The sequence below is a fragment of the Protomyctophum parallelum genome (genome assembly GCF_964188405.1).
Source record: "Protomyctophum parallelum genome assembly, chromosome: 6".
Taxonomy (NCBI): domain Eukaryota; kingdom Metazoa; phylum Chordata; class Actinopteri; order Myctophiformes; family Myctophidae; genus Protomyctophum; species Protomyctophum parallelum.
In genome coordinates, this window is record NC_139701.1 from 40,592,052 (window position 1) to 40,605,030 (window position 12,979).

The 12,979-nt window shown below is 43.5% G+C and overlaps 1 protein-coding gene across 4 annotated transcripts in view; it reads right to left on the reverse strand.

Moving 5' to 3' along the window:
* The window catches only part of trappc8 (trafficking protein particle complex subunit 8), a 74,672-nt gene that overhangs the window by 13,675 nt on the left and 48,018 nt on the right, over positions 1–12,979 (reverse strand). For all 4 annotated transcript variants that reach the window (XM_083767084.1, XM_083767083.1, XM_083767082.1 and 1 more), the window contains 6 exons: positions 8,152–8,323; positions 7,430–7,526; positions 5,000–5,068; positions 4,734–4,792; positions 2,760–2,951; positions 1,338–1,439 (listed from right to left, as the gene is read on the reverse strand). In XM_083767084.1, coding sequence (XP_083623210.1) covers positions 1,338–1,439; positions 2,760–2,951; positions 4,734–4,792; positions 5,000–5,068; positions 7,430–7,526; positions 8,152–8,323 — 691 coding nt within the window. The remainder of the gene's footprint in view (positions 1–1,337; positions 1,440–2,759; positions 2,952–4,733; positions 4,793–4,999; positions 5,069–7,429; positions 7,527–8,151; positions 8,324–12,979) is intronic.

Sequence of the window (12,979 nt, forward strand, 5' to 3'; positions counted from 1 at the left end):
TTGCGCTTAGCATAGCTACCGTCCCTAGCTACCGTCCCATCGCCTGAAGGGATGCGACGCTCTGATTGGTTCAGAAACTTCAGACCGGTGTTTCATGTGGAAACACCATTTTCATGTTGTTCACCATTTCCGTTTCACTGCGCCTTTAAGTAGCATGTGACATGTCAAACTAGGGGGTTTTCATGATTCTGAATCCATTCCAAGCATTAGTTTTGCACTCCTTGGGCTAAAAACTACCATAGACGTCATGACAAATGTGACAAATCAGCACAAATGTGATGAAATATTTAGGATGACCACCGAGCCGATTGTACTCTATGGCTCCGAGACATGGACACGTTCAAAGAAATTAGAGAAACGGCTGGATCGACTTCTTTAGCCCATTTTGACCTGAGATCAGATTCAAAAAATGTCTTCTACATCCTGACAGTATTCTGAAAAAGCTATGTTTCTGTGTCAGTCGTTCTTCGATTTTTCAAAAATAGCAGACCTGCAAGCTCGTAGCGCGCCACTCGGTGGCGCGCTATGAGCTTGTAGATCTGCTATTTTTAACAGCTAAAGCATAACATAATGCTAACACCAAAAGGGGTTCCCGCCCCGAAATGGGCTAATATCGGGCAACCTTCCCCGTGTCTCTTCACTATTTCCAGAAGAACGATCCAGGAGAACACAGTTTGCCGGCCACTGCTACAGAGCTGACAATGAGGTTATATCTTCCCTTCTTCTCTGGAGTCCTGCCTCAAAGCAGACCAGAGGTAGAAATCTGTCGTTCCCTCGTTATAGGGACACATGCAGCAGTAAGCAAGAACTGGGGATGGCAATGAAGGACCGGGAAGTCTGGTGTGGCATTGTGAAATCCATGACCATGTTGGTATGCGGTCAGGTTTTCAGCTGGCTCAGGGAAGAGGACGACCCTGCCATGCATAGTCCACCATAGATAGGTGAATGAACTGTATCTGTCTGTGGGCAGGCATATGCTGTGCCTGTGTGTGCGCGGCTGTATGAGTTGAGGCTTAGAGGTATAGGTATTTTTATTATGCTGTAACATTTAACTCACTGCTGTCGTTTGGCATCAGTGCAATTTGAAATGTAATCTTGAAATGAAATGTACTATTCTGTAATGTAATATAATGTATTTTTTATGTTTTTATTTATTTCTGGACTCTTGGAAGATTAGCCGAAAGGCTAAAAGAGATCCAAATAAAAATCAAATCAAATCAAATGATCTCGCAGTCAAACAATTATGATGATGTGTGTGTGCTCCTGTGTGTGTGTGTGTGTGTGTGTGTGTGTGTGCATGTGCACGCATGCCCATGTCTGTGCGTGTGTGTGCATACCTCTTTCTGAGACAGTGAGCAGGCCTCTTTGCCGATGGTCTGTAGAGCCACATGAAGCTGTCCTTCTAGAATGAGCTGTTTGTTGTCCTCCACCACGTACGCCTGGAGACGCACACACACACACGCACACACACGCACGCACACACACGCACACACACACACACACAGAGACAAGAGTTCTGACAGAGCATACAGCATGTTTTTCAATGACTGTCCTGGCGTACCGCGAGCGACACCGCACTGTGCAGCGACATCGTCCACCCGTCCTATAATTGCTTGCAGAGTCTCCCTGCCTGTGCAGATGACGAGCGACACTGGACACACAGAGACAAGCATTCTGACGGAGGGAACACATGTGGGGCACCACGGACATGCCCCTCCCTGCCTACAGAAATAATCAACCCTCCAAAAACAACCTCCACCCGCACCCTCAGATCTGCAATTAGATTCCTACTCAAGGTTCAAAATACCAATCTACGCACAATGGGGGGACCAAGGCCTTCTGCTCGGCAGCACCGTGCCTGTGGAACAGCTGGGCTTCCTATGGACTTCAGAGTACTCCCTGGTTTCTTTTAAAACAGGCCTGAAATTTATTTCGCAAGGCCTTTTCGTGTAGAACTGTTGCGTGTCCGATGTCAGCAATGTCCTTTTAATAACCCTGCTTTTATCCTTCTACTCTACTGTATGATTGATTACAGTATGTGTTTTGAACCATGTCGCACTCTGGGATTACTTGTGAATGAAAAGTGCAATAGAAATAAAATTAATTGTTAATATTACTTCTTACTGGCCTACCGCATGTGCACTTAAGCCTCTCCAATTAATCCAGAATGCTGCAGCTCGCTTGGTCTTCAACCAGCCAATATTCTCACATGTCTCCCCACTTCTCCACTCCCTCCATTGGCTCCTGGTCACTGCCCCTCCCCCTTTTCCGCTCCCTCCATTGGCTCCTGGTCACTGCCCCTCCCCCTTCTCCGCTCCCTCCATTGGCTCCTGGTCGCTGCCCGCACAGAGTACAAAACTCTGATGCTGGCCTTCAAAGCAACTAAAGGAATGGCACTCCTATATCTTGCAAGTCTGATCGGACCCGACAAACCCTCACGTGTGCTCAGATCAGCAGGGAAGCTTGAAGTACATTCACTAAAGGAAGTCATTCAAAATTGGCTTTGTTCAAGAGTTCAATGTTTTAGAGATTTAGACAGCTTTGGAGGTTGAGATGGGCACAACAAAAAGCTAATGAGCAGCATACAATTTGGGAAAGTGATAAAGGGGCTTCACAGTGGCGTGCATAAGCCAGCGATCAATGCCCGTGATCGTGTGCAAAATGCTAATTCAGCCCAATTGGTCCAGGCGCTGAGATGCGAGAAGCGAGGACAGAGACAAATTCTCTAAAGTTATAAGATAGACACACGTGGTCCTTACCTTCCAGAGGACGATGATGTCCAGGTCCAGGTCGTTACACTTCCTGACCACGGCGGCGACGTCGGCCAACGCCGCCTCCGGCCACCGACTCCTGGCCTGCGGGGGCGCTAGAGCGCCGAGTGCCCTCCTCGCCGCCGCCGCCGCGTAATGCCGGAAGAAGAAGTCTGCACACGGCGTGGAAGAGCTGATGATCTGAGGGAGAGGGACGACGCACGTTTAGCGTTGGACTAAAGACAATTCCACCACAGGTCGTTTCGAGGAAGCAATCCGATTGGTTGAAACAGCCTTCTAGCCGTGGGTTAAACCAGCACCGTTCACCACCTAATCAAAACAAAGAATTCAGCTGCTCTGTTCTCCCAGAGCGCCAGCAAACTCGGTGGCTAGGCTAGCTAGTTTCTTGGGACATTTGTGGTCGTAGTGACTACATCTGTCATTAAAAAAATATATTCTTTCAGCGATTTTCTTCAGTGATGCTTGCGGAACTCGACTTCATTTCTTTCCTGACCGCATCCCTGTCGTGGCAATAATCACGTTAACCCACATCTTCTCGTGTAATATTGCTTAAATAAAATCTCTCCAGTGAAAATGTTTGTATGACCAAGTTCAGACATGCTGAAGACATGCCGACTTCTATGGAATACAAATGACTGAGAGCTTGAATCCATGCGTTGTCATCAGAAACAAACGCACTCACAAAGTAGTACATCATTAGTAGTCTTTCAAGGCTTTTAACGCATTTTGACCTGGGAACGATTCTACAAATGTCTTCTGAATCATGACAGTTTTCTGAAAAACCTCATGTTTCTATGCCAGTGGTTCTCAAACATTTTCATGTCAAGGACCCCCAAGATTATATGTAATTGGCCACCTCTCAGAAGCAAAGATTTGAGTTAAAAACGTTGGCTCTGAAAGAATATATATTCAAAGATTTGCGCCACATTTTAACGATTTTTCAAAAATAGCAGACCTACAAGCTCGTAGCGCGGCACTCGGTGCCGCACTACGAGCTTGTAGATCTGCTATTTTTTCAATAGCTAAAGCATAACATAAGGCATAACAACACCAAAAGAGGTTCCCGCCCAAAATGGGTTAAAGCAGCAGCATCATTAGTAGTCTTTCAAGGCTTTTAAAGCAGCAGCAGGCCTATTATATATTATAATTATTGGCCTTGCTTTGTTAGCATATGAATGAACCGCCTCAGCGGAAGTGACCTATATATATATATTCGTTTCCAACACATCATCAATTATGTAAATCACATCCTTCCGAGGCCCCGTCATTAATGCATCATTGATGCACTGAAAATAGAACTCGTGGAACTCCTGAACGGGAGAGAAGCTCTTCTACATCAATTAACGTGCGTAACTTTTTAATGGGAGGTTAAGTGGAGTGGAAGTACCCTTTGTTAATGTATGGCTGGCAGAATTGACCAACCTGCTGCAAATGGAAAAGATAAGATATGACGTTTCTCTTAAAACGAAAGTATTCGACAGAATGTGGCAACCGTTCTTTTCTCACCTATCATGGCTAAAGTATGTATGCACATGAATGTTTTTATTTTCTAAAACTGATCTATTGTATAGTATTTTAATTTGTGTATGTTTTGTTTTTGTGTGTATTATAATTTTTTTCTTTTCTTTCCTTTGAATGGGGGGGGGGGGGGGGCGTGGGAAGGGTTTGTGTATGTGATGTGAATGTTTGTAAAGTATGTCTTGTCTTTAAACATGAAAATGTATAAATAAAATTGTAAAAAAGTGTTATACTTATATTGTATTAACATACAGAATATCGGTTTTATTCATAAAAAGTGTTCTGGATAGCAGCTTTTGTTGCTTTTCATGTTGATTTGACTTCTTACGAATGCATTCAACTTGCATTTCACGTGCATTTCGTGTGCATTTCACTGAACACATTGAGAAAGCATCTCATGAAAAAGACGTTTGGACAAAAAGACATTGTCTTGCTAAATCATACCTGTTCCGTTCCCAGACTCAGGTCTGCAAAGGTGTATTTGTCTGTGGTGCCCGAGGTAGCTGGGGAATGAATGAGACAGAGATTTACAAGCTTTAAAGCTTTCCCACAAATACGAATGTTAGTTTAAGTAGTAAATCGAATCGTTGATAAATGTTTTAAAATGTAAAAATAAAACACGCTTCTCGATTATTTCATGAATAGAAAAAGTAATCGATAGAAATCACTAAGAAAATAATACTAGTAGTAAATAATGTCAGGCCGAGTACCTTGGTGGGGGTTGCATTGCGTGGCCCTGAAACATAGCTTGGATTTTTCTCTGCTGCTCAGCTTCCAGTCTGGAGGAGAGGAAGAAAGGAGAGGAGGTTGAGTAGAGGACAAGGGGGGGGGGGGGGGGGGAGTTCATGATGCTTCAAAGACCAACAGAACTGTGCCTCAGGAGCCACTACTTCTTAAACATCCGTTCGGGAAACGTTTTTCAAAACCAGCTAACATCATTGGATCCTCAAGTAAGTAAGTAGCCTTGCCGAGCCATGAGGCCCATAGGGCAGGAGCCTATCTGTTTCTGTGGTGTGAGGCAGCTTGATGTACAAGTACACCCCCTGGACATGACGCTAGTATGTCGCAGGGACTTACCCCCAATCCAACCCTTGATGCAGAGTGTCAAGCAGGGAGGCACTGGGTCCCATTTTTAGAGTCTTTGGTATGACCCGGCAAAGACTCAAAATGGGACCCAGTGCCTCCCTGCTTGACACTCGGCATCAAGGGTGGGATAGGGGGATCCTCAAACTGTCTGCTAAACCAGCCAACTCCACCACCCCTCCCCCTTTCAAACTGTCTGCTAAACCAGCCAACTCCACCACCTCTCCCCCTTTCAAACTGTCTGCTAAACCAGCCAACTCCACCACCTCTCTCTCCCCCTTTCAAACTGTCTGCTAAACCAGCCAACTCCACCACCTCTCCCCCTCTCATGCAAGAAATTGACAAGATATAAAGTCACAACAACAACTTAATGAGGCAGTATTGCTTTGTCTTTAAATATGTTTTCTCCCATTTCCTGAAAAATGTAACATTTTGTTGTTAGCTGGTTTCTGCCCGACAGCAGAGATAATACAAAACCCTTACTTTTCAGGAAAAGTAAAAAAAAAAAAAAAAAAATTGTAGCTATCATTTAGTCACAAGCTCTTGAAAATACTACCCTCCAGGACCCCCACCAGTGGTCCTGGAGGGGGTTCCAGGTGGTCCCCAGCTAAATGATGGAAAGCTGGTAACCAGCCAAATGGACCTTAGAGTGTAAAATGAGTGTAAAAATTACAACAAAATTATTGTGAAACATCTGCATTACTTAATACAAGAAGTCTAAATAGAGAATGTTGTTATTTTATTGTTATTTGGATCAATGTGTGCCTGTTATCTAATGGTGCAACATCTATACAGCATGGAATTGGGGACACAATCTTATCCAACGATAACAAAATATTCTTTAGTTTTGGCTCCGAGGCTAAATCTCATCAAATGGTGGTCCGTGGCTCAAATACCGAATAAATAATGGACTTCGACATTAAAAAACCCATCTACAGTACACGGCCACATACATATCCTTCTTGGTGAAAAGGCAGACAATGGCCCCTGGATAAAGGAAGCTTTTTCCATTTTCAGAGAGGCAGATCTCGCCTATATCTTTAATCTTTCAGAATATTATGCTTTGTCATCGTGTGCCCAGCTGAGAACTATTGAGGTACAGTAGGTCGGTTCTCAGCGGTGCCAGAAGAGAATCAATAGGTTATGTAATGCATGTGACCTGAATGATGTGGAAAATGATGATTTTGATGAGGGTTCCATTATTTGAGCTATACTGCAACAACAAAAACCTGAGCTATTCTGGGAAGATGATGGTCAGAAGTTGGTGATTAGAAGAAGACAATCTCATCTCTTCCAAGTAGGTCCATGTCCGGTCTCCTGTTACATAACAGGCCCAATGGTGAAGTTTATGTAATCTTCCATGAAAGAAGCTTGGGTGTTTTAGTTATAGTTAGTTTAGTATTCATTTGGAAATTGTTTGTGAACTGTCATGTGGGTTTATTGTCATTGTTTATGTAAAACAGGGGTGGGCAACTTTGACGATGGCGAGGGCCAATATATTTCCACACTCACTCCAGATGGGCCACAGTCCAAATTACTGTCGTAGCAAAAAAAGCTGATCTACAAGCTGAAAACGCGTTGCAATGAGACACGTTTTGAGCTTGTAGATCAGCTATTTTTGCTGTATTTTAATTGAAAACCTGAATAATCTTTTGCTGTTTTTGAATTGGAATCCTGAAAAGTAACCTTTTTTATTGAATTTCAAATGCATTTTGTTATTGTTATGTTAACTTTATGAACTGTTAACATAACTACATTGGACATAAAAAGACAATAACTTTTAATACTAGTCATTTAATACTAGTCGTGAAGTAATTAAAGCGGGTTTGGAATTGTAACAGCTGAAATCAGTATTCTGATATTAACCTGTGGGCCGCATTAAGTTACGGTGGAGGCCACCCGTGATGTAAAATGTAAGTAAAAGTGTCCTGTAAGTCCATATATGGGCCGAGAAAAATCAATCAAATCAATCAATCATGCTGTTGTACAACAAGACACTGAGACCGACCAAGCCACAGCCTCCAGTGTGGAGTGTTTTCTTTGTGAGAACATCAAACCTTTGTCCTCAGCGGGGTTGATGCACTTGTGAAGCCTCCAGTGTCTACTGCTGCTGGACACCTGGACAATGTGGAACTCACGGACACCTGCTTCACTCTGACAGACAGACAGACAGACAAAGAGACATTGACAAAGAGGTGGACAAAGACGAAAAGAAAGTGAAGTGCAGAGCAGTTGGGTGCTGCAGTGTCTCCTGTCGTGTCCAGATATTGTTATTTTCTCTGATGCAAGTTGTCCCTGCAGACTAGAGCACCAATGAGCCCTTCTACCTTCTACTTGCTTAAATGCACTGGAATATATGGCAGTCCTTGGCACGAAAAAAGTTTGAGAACTACCTATTTAGAAGGCATCAGTTCTTAAGACTTATAAGGTGCCCGGGACACGGCCAAAGCATTTCTGGGGGTACCCGGCCAAAAACGTTGAGAACCCCATCATGACAGTTTTCTGAAAAAACTATGTTTCTATGTCAGTGGTTCTCAAGGACCCCAAAATATATGTAATTGGCCGCCGACCCCCCTCTCAAAAAAAGTTGTTTCAAGATTTGAGTTAAAAACATTCACTCTGAAATAATAGATATTCAAAGATTTGCACCACATTTTCACAATTCAAAAAGAAAAATCTATGAGCTCGTAGATCTGCTATTTTCTGCTGTGTTCAAAGTGTAACATAATGCTAAAAGCACCGAAAGGGGTTCCCGTCCTGAGTGGGTTGAGAGGCTCACCATGTTGATGTTCTCCACGTCGATGAAGACCAGCATGCTGCCGTTGGTCCGCTCTCCCGTCGTCCTCTCTACCGCCGTCTCCTCGGGTGGAATGTTACTGCGACACGCCGTGGCGCGCACGCTCAGCGAGCGACTCGCACAGATGAACACCGTGTGGCGCAACACACGATGACTGTGTGACAGTGAGAGAGAGAGAGAGAGTGAAGGGGTTATTAGGACAGTGGGTCTAAAAACAGTGTATACTGTATGTCAAGGACCTCTACAACTCTGATGATGTGTGACAGTGAGAGAGAGAGAGAGTGAATGGGGTTAGTTAGGGACAGTGGGTCTAAAAACAGTGTATATGTCAAGGACCTCTACAACTCTGATGCTGTGTGTTCAACACCGGCAAGCTACATGTAGGCTGCCATTCATTTCCAATGGAAGCCAGTGACATGAGGATACAAAGCTACAGTACAACCAGTAAGACGCCCTAATGGGCGAAGTCGCGCTGAAACAACAGAGCTTCTTAACCCATTTTGGTCTGACGTCGAAATTTAAAACAATGTCTTCTAAATCATGACAGTTTTCTGAAAAACCTCATGTTTCTATATCAGTGGTGCTCAATATTTCATGTCAAGAACCCCAAAAATTATCCCTATTTGGCCGCGAAAATATGTTGTTCCAGGGACATCAGGGAGGAGGGGGTTGTTGTCGTGAGGAGTGATCATTAGCATTAAGCTCTCGTCAGAAACGGTTACATGTCCTGAGACATGCGAGACAAAGTCACAAATGAAATCCGATCATTGGATGAGCGACCCGACAGCTCACCAGCGATCAAAGCTTTAGAGATACAGGGTGTAAGGGCCAAATGACCACTAATGTCGAACACATTTATGTAACCTTGGGGTGGCGCTGTTGTTACATAAGCGTCAAGTTCACGTGCATGGTGAGTGAAGGATTGACCCGGAAGGGCAACCGGCTTTGACCCAGGGGGGGCAGTCTGGCCCAATCCCAATTGCCTCCCTCAAGCCCTGAGCCCTGGACCCTCATTGACTTTAATGACGTCAGCTGTAAGTGCTTGAGGGTGAGAGGCTGCAAAGGCTCCAAATTGTTGTGAAAGAAATGGGACAGCACTTTGAAGATGAGTCTGCCATTCATGACACTTTCCATCACTTTATAAAAACTGTCCTTATTCACAGCCAGTACCTACCTACATGCTTGGCCTATTTACACATGTCTATCATGTCTATTTTAGTATTTAAGCTGATCGTTTTATTATTAGTTTAATAAATACACTTTCCTGTGTGATATGAGTTGTAATATTCATATATAATATGCATTATACATTTCATTTCCATATTCTTTTACTTTGCTCATTAGTCATTTCTCATCATGTTTCCCTTATTATTGTTATTAAATATATAGCCTATATCCTTCCATTCCGTCTGCTTTTGAGAACAGTGAGAAAGCACTATTGTGTTTGTTGACATTCTAATCGCGATACATAACTAATTTGCATAGCTAAATGATTGACGTTCGGAGGATCCCCCTCATTCCACTGGTAACGCTATGAACTGTGGGTAATTTCTTTGCCAAAGTCAGCATCGACGCTGACTTTGGCAAAGGGCACATAAAGGGGCGAGGCTGAGCCCTCACTGACTTACCCATTTCAAATGGGACATCCCTGAAGCCCTCGCAGACTTCACATGAACGCGCAGCTAAATCAGTGAGGGCTCATTGAGTCAGCAAGGGAGTGGATTGGGATTGGGCCTCAGACAGATATTTTGTGAAGCCACAAGGAAATCAGGATTTCCTGAAAGTTAATATAATGGCCTGTTGTGGCGCTGTCATTGGACCCAGAAAAACCCATAGCCCCATAGAAGTCCATGTATTTGGGCCCAACTTCACCTAGACTGTATTACCTTAATAAACATGGTCATGAATACTTTTTGCTTCCAGTCACTAGTTTAAAGTCTAATTTCTAATGTCATGATATTCTTTTTGGAAAATTATGGTCCCATTTATAAAAAAAATGTAATAAAGTCGCACATGTTCTGAGGGGCGTGGCTACCGTTACAGTCTATGAACAGGATCCCCCACCCACTCGAGTCAAAATAAAAACCAACTAAGAAGAAGGGGGGGAAGTCCCGCCTCGTTGTCTGGGCCAGCCAATGGGCCAGCTGGGCCCAAACGGATCTAGAAAGATGGCGACTTACAATTCAAGGACTGACAGGCTTCATTTTACGTTCATGTTAGACCCGGGGAACGCTTTGTCCATATTTTTTACAGTCTATGCTTTGACCGCAGGTACGTCAGCACTTTGAAATGGTGTGGAGCGAAATGTTTGTCTGAAGTATCCAGTGTCTGTAATCTATCTAATTATGGTTTATTTCTAATATCACACAGATCTGATGCTGTACTCAACTCTTTGCATGGTGAAATAAATACGTTAAAAGCATGAAGAGCTGCCTGTGTGACGTTATTGGGGCTGACACACAGCGAATAAACAGTACGGCATTAGAACGCCGCATCAGTCAGGTCCAGCTACGGGATCAATTCCTTGAGAGATCCGAGGCTCTCACACAGGGCTTTGAAAATCCTGCTTTTAATGGAGATAAATAAATGGAACCTGGATGTAAAAATCCCATAGCTGGTAGGGACAGAGGCGTTGGCACCTGCTGTATAGGGGGTCAAATATGTTCGTAGATGGAGGAAAAATAATTAATCTGGTGTCAGTGAGGTCAGACCGGCCGGCTCCATATATGCAGATGTAGGAGGACGCCCCATATATGGTCACACCTCGTGACATAAAGTGACATCATGGAGACCCTTAGATCTCCATATATGGTTTAAAGTCCAACCACTGTGGTTTGACGTGAAACCATATACGTAGGGTCACACCTCGTGACATAAAGTGACATCATTAGATCTTAGATCTAATCTCCATATATGGTTTCAAGTCCAACCACTGTGGTTGCCGCGACACGACTCAGTCTTGCAAACCAAGTTGGTACAACGTATGGATCTCCATATGTGGAGCTGACTATCATCACCTGGATCTCCATATATGGAGATCATTGTAGACATGAAGATACAAAGAAAGAAGGGATACCGCCGGAAAAAAATATATTTTTACAGTTCATTTACAGCCAAAATATAGGCAAATACTACTGTACAGTAAACTTCCATGGATTTATTGTTCACACTGTCAGCTGTTTTGATATTACAGTAATGCAAAGATAGATGGTTCTCTGAACATTCCTTTGTGTAAGCAGTGAATGATGAGACAAGCTGCACTTTGTGTTCCGGCTGTTAATTCACCCAAATCCTGTATGAGGTTGAGGTTGAAAAAAGAGACTTTAGTGAACCTATATAATATGTTGGACTGAGGTCGATAAAAAACAGTTTTCTGAAAAACCCATGTTTCTATGTCAGTGGTGCTCAACCTTTTTCATGTCAAGGACCCCCAGAATGATCTCCATTGGGCAACAGACCCCCATCTCAAAATATGTAGTTCCAGGGACCCCCCCAGAAGCCAATAAATATTTTAGTTAAAAATGTTCGCTCAGAAATATATATTCAAAGATTTGCGTCGCATTTTCACAATTTTTCAAAAATAGCAGACCTACAAGCTCGTAGCTATGAGCTTGTAGATCTGCAATTTTTCAATAGCTAAACACAACAGTATAACACAATGCTTAACCCATTCTGAACGGGCACCCATTTTGGTGTCAGCATCATGTTATGCTTTAGCTATTGAAAAATAGCAGATCTACAAGCTCATATCGCGCCACCGAGTGGCGCGATATGAGCTTGTAGATCTGCTATTTTTGAAAAATCAAAGAGCAACTGACATTTCTAGAATCTGATCTCAGGTCAGAATGGGTTCATCAGACCAGTGTGTGTCCAGTGGAAAACCTCGTATGAATCTGATCTCAGGTCAGAATGGGTTAGAACACCAAAAGGGGTTCACGCCCCAAATGGGTTAATAGGGTTATTAAAGACTTGGAAAAACATCCCTCTAGCACTACAATGTACTGTAGGCATTTAGAAAGACGTTATCCAGAGGGACTTCTGATCAAAAGGTGGGAATAAGCAAGCAATCATGAACACTGGTCAACACACAATAAAACGTGTAACCTAATTAAGAGTGCAGAGATAACAATGTAGTGTCTCTCTCAAATAAACTAGAATACCAGGTAAAAAAAATTGCTAATTTGGTATCATGTGTGCCATACACTGGTCCTTGAAATGTAACATTTTGAGAAGCACTGCTTTAAAGCCATTCACCATTAGCACTGCTGACTAAACCTGTCCATCTATCTAAATAACTTTATGGTATATATATCCATCCATCCATCCATCTTCAGCCGCTTATCCGGAGTCGGGTCACGGGGGCAACACCTCCAGACTGCCTTCTCCAATTAGTAACTTCATCCTGGGGGATGAAGTTCGCGAGGCGTTCCAAGGCCAGTTTGGAGATATAATTCTCCAATCTAATCCTTGGTCTTCCCCCCGGGGGGGGGGGGGGGGAGTGCAACGAGGACCTCCATATAAGGAGACACTCGTCGGGAGGCATCCTTACTATATGCAGTGCTGACAGAAACCTGTCCATCTATCTAAATAACATTCTGGTCTAGCAAAACAAATCTAAGTAACAAAAACATGAACCAAGTGACCAAGGCACAGTATGCCTGCCTAGTACACTCTACACTGGCATCAAGAAGCGACAGAGGTGTGCTGGAGTACCTCACTGACTCACAATGCATCGCCTTGTGACGTGTTGCGTCCTGAGTGTGTAGATTCACAATAATGTTTGGTAGAGCGTGTTCCGTTTGTTGATTCA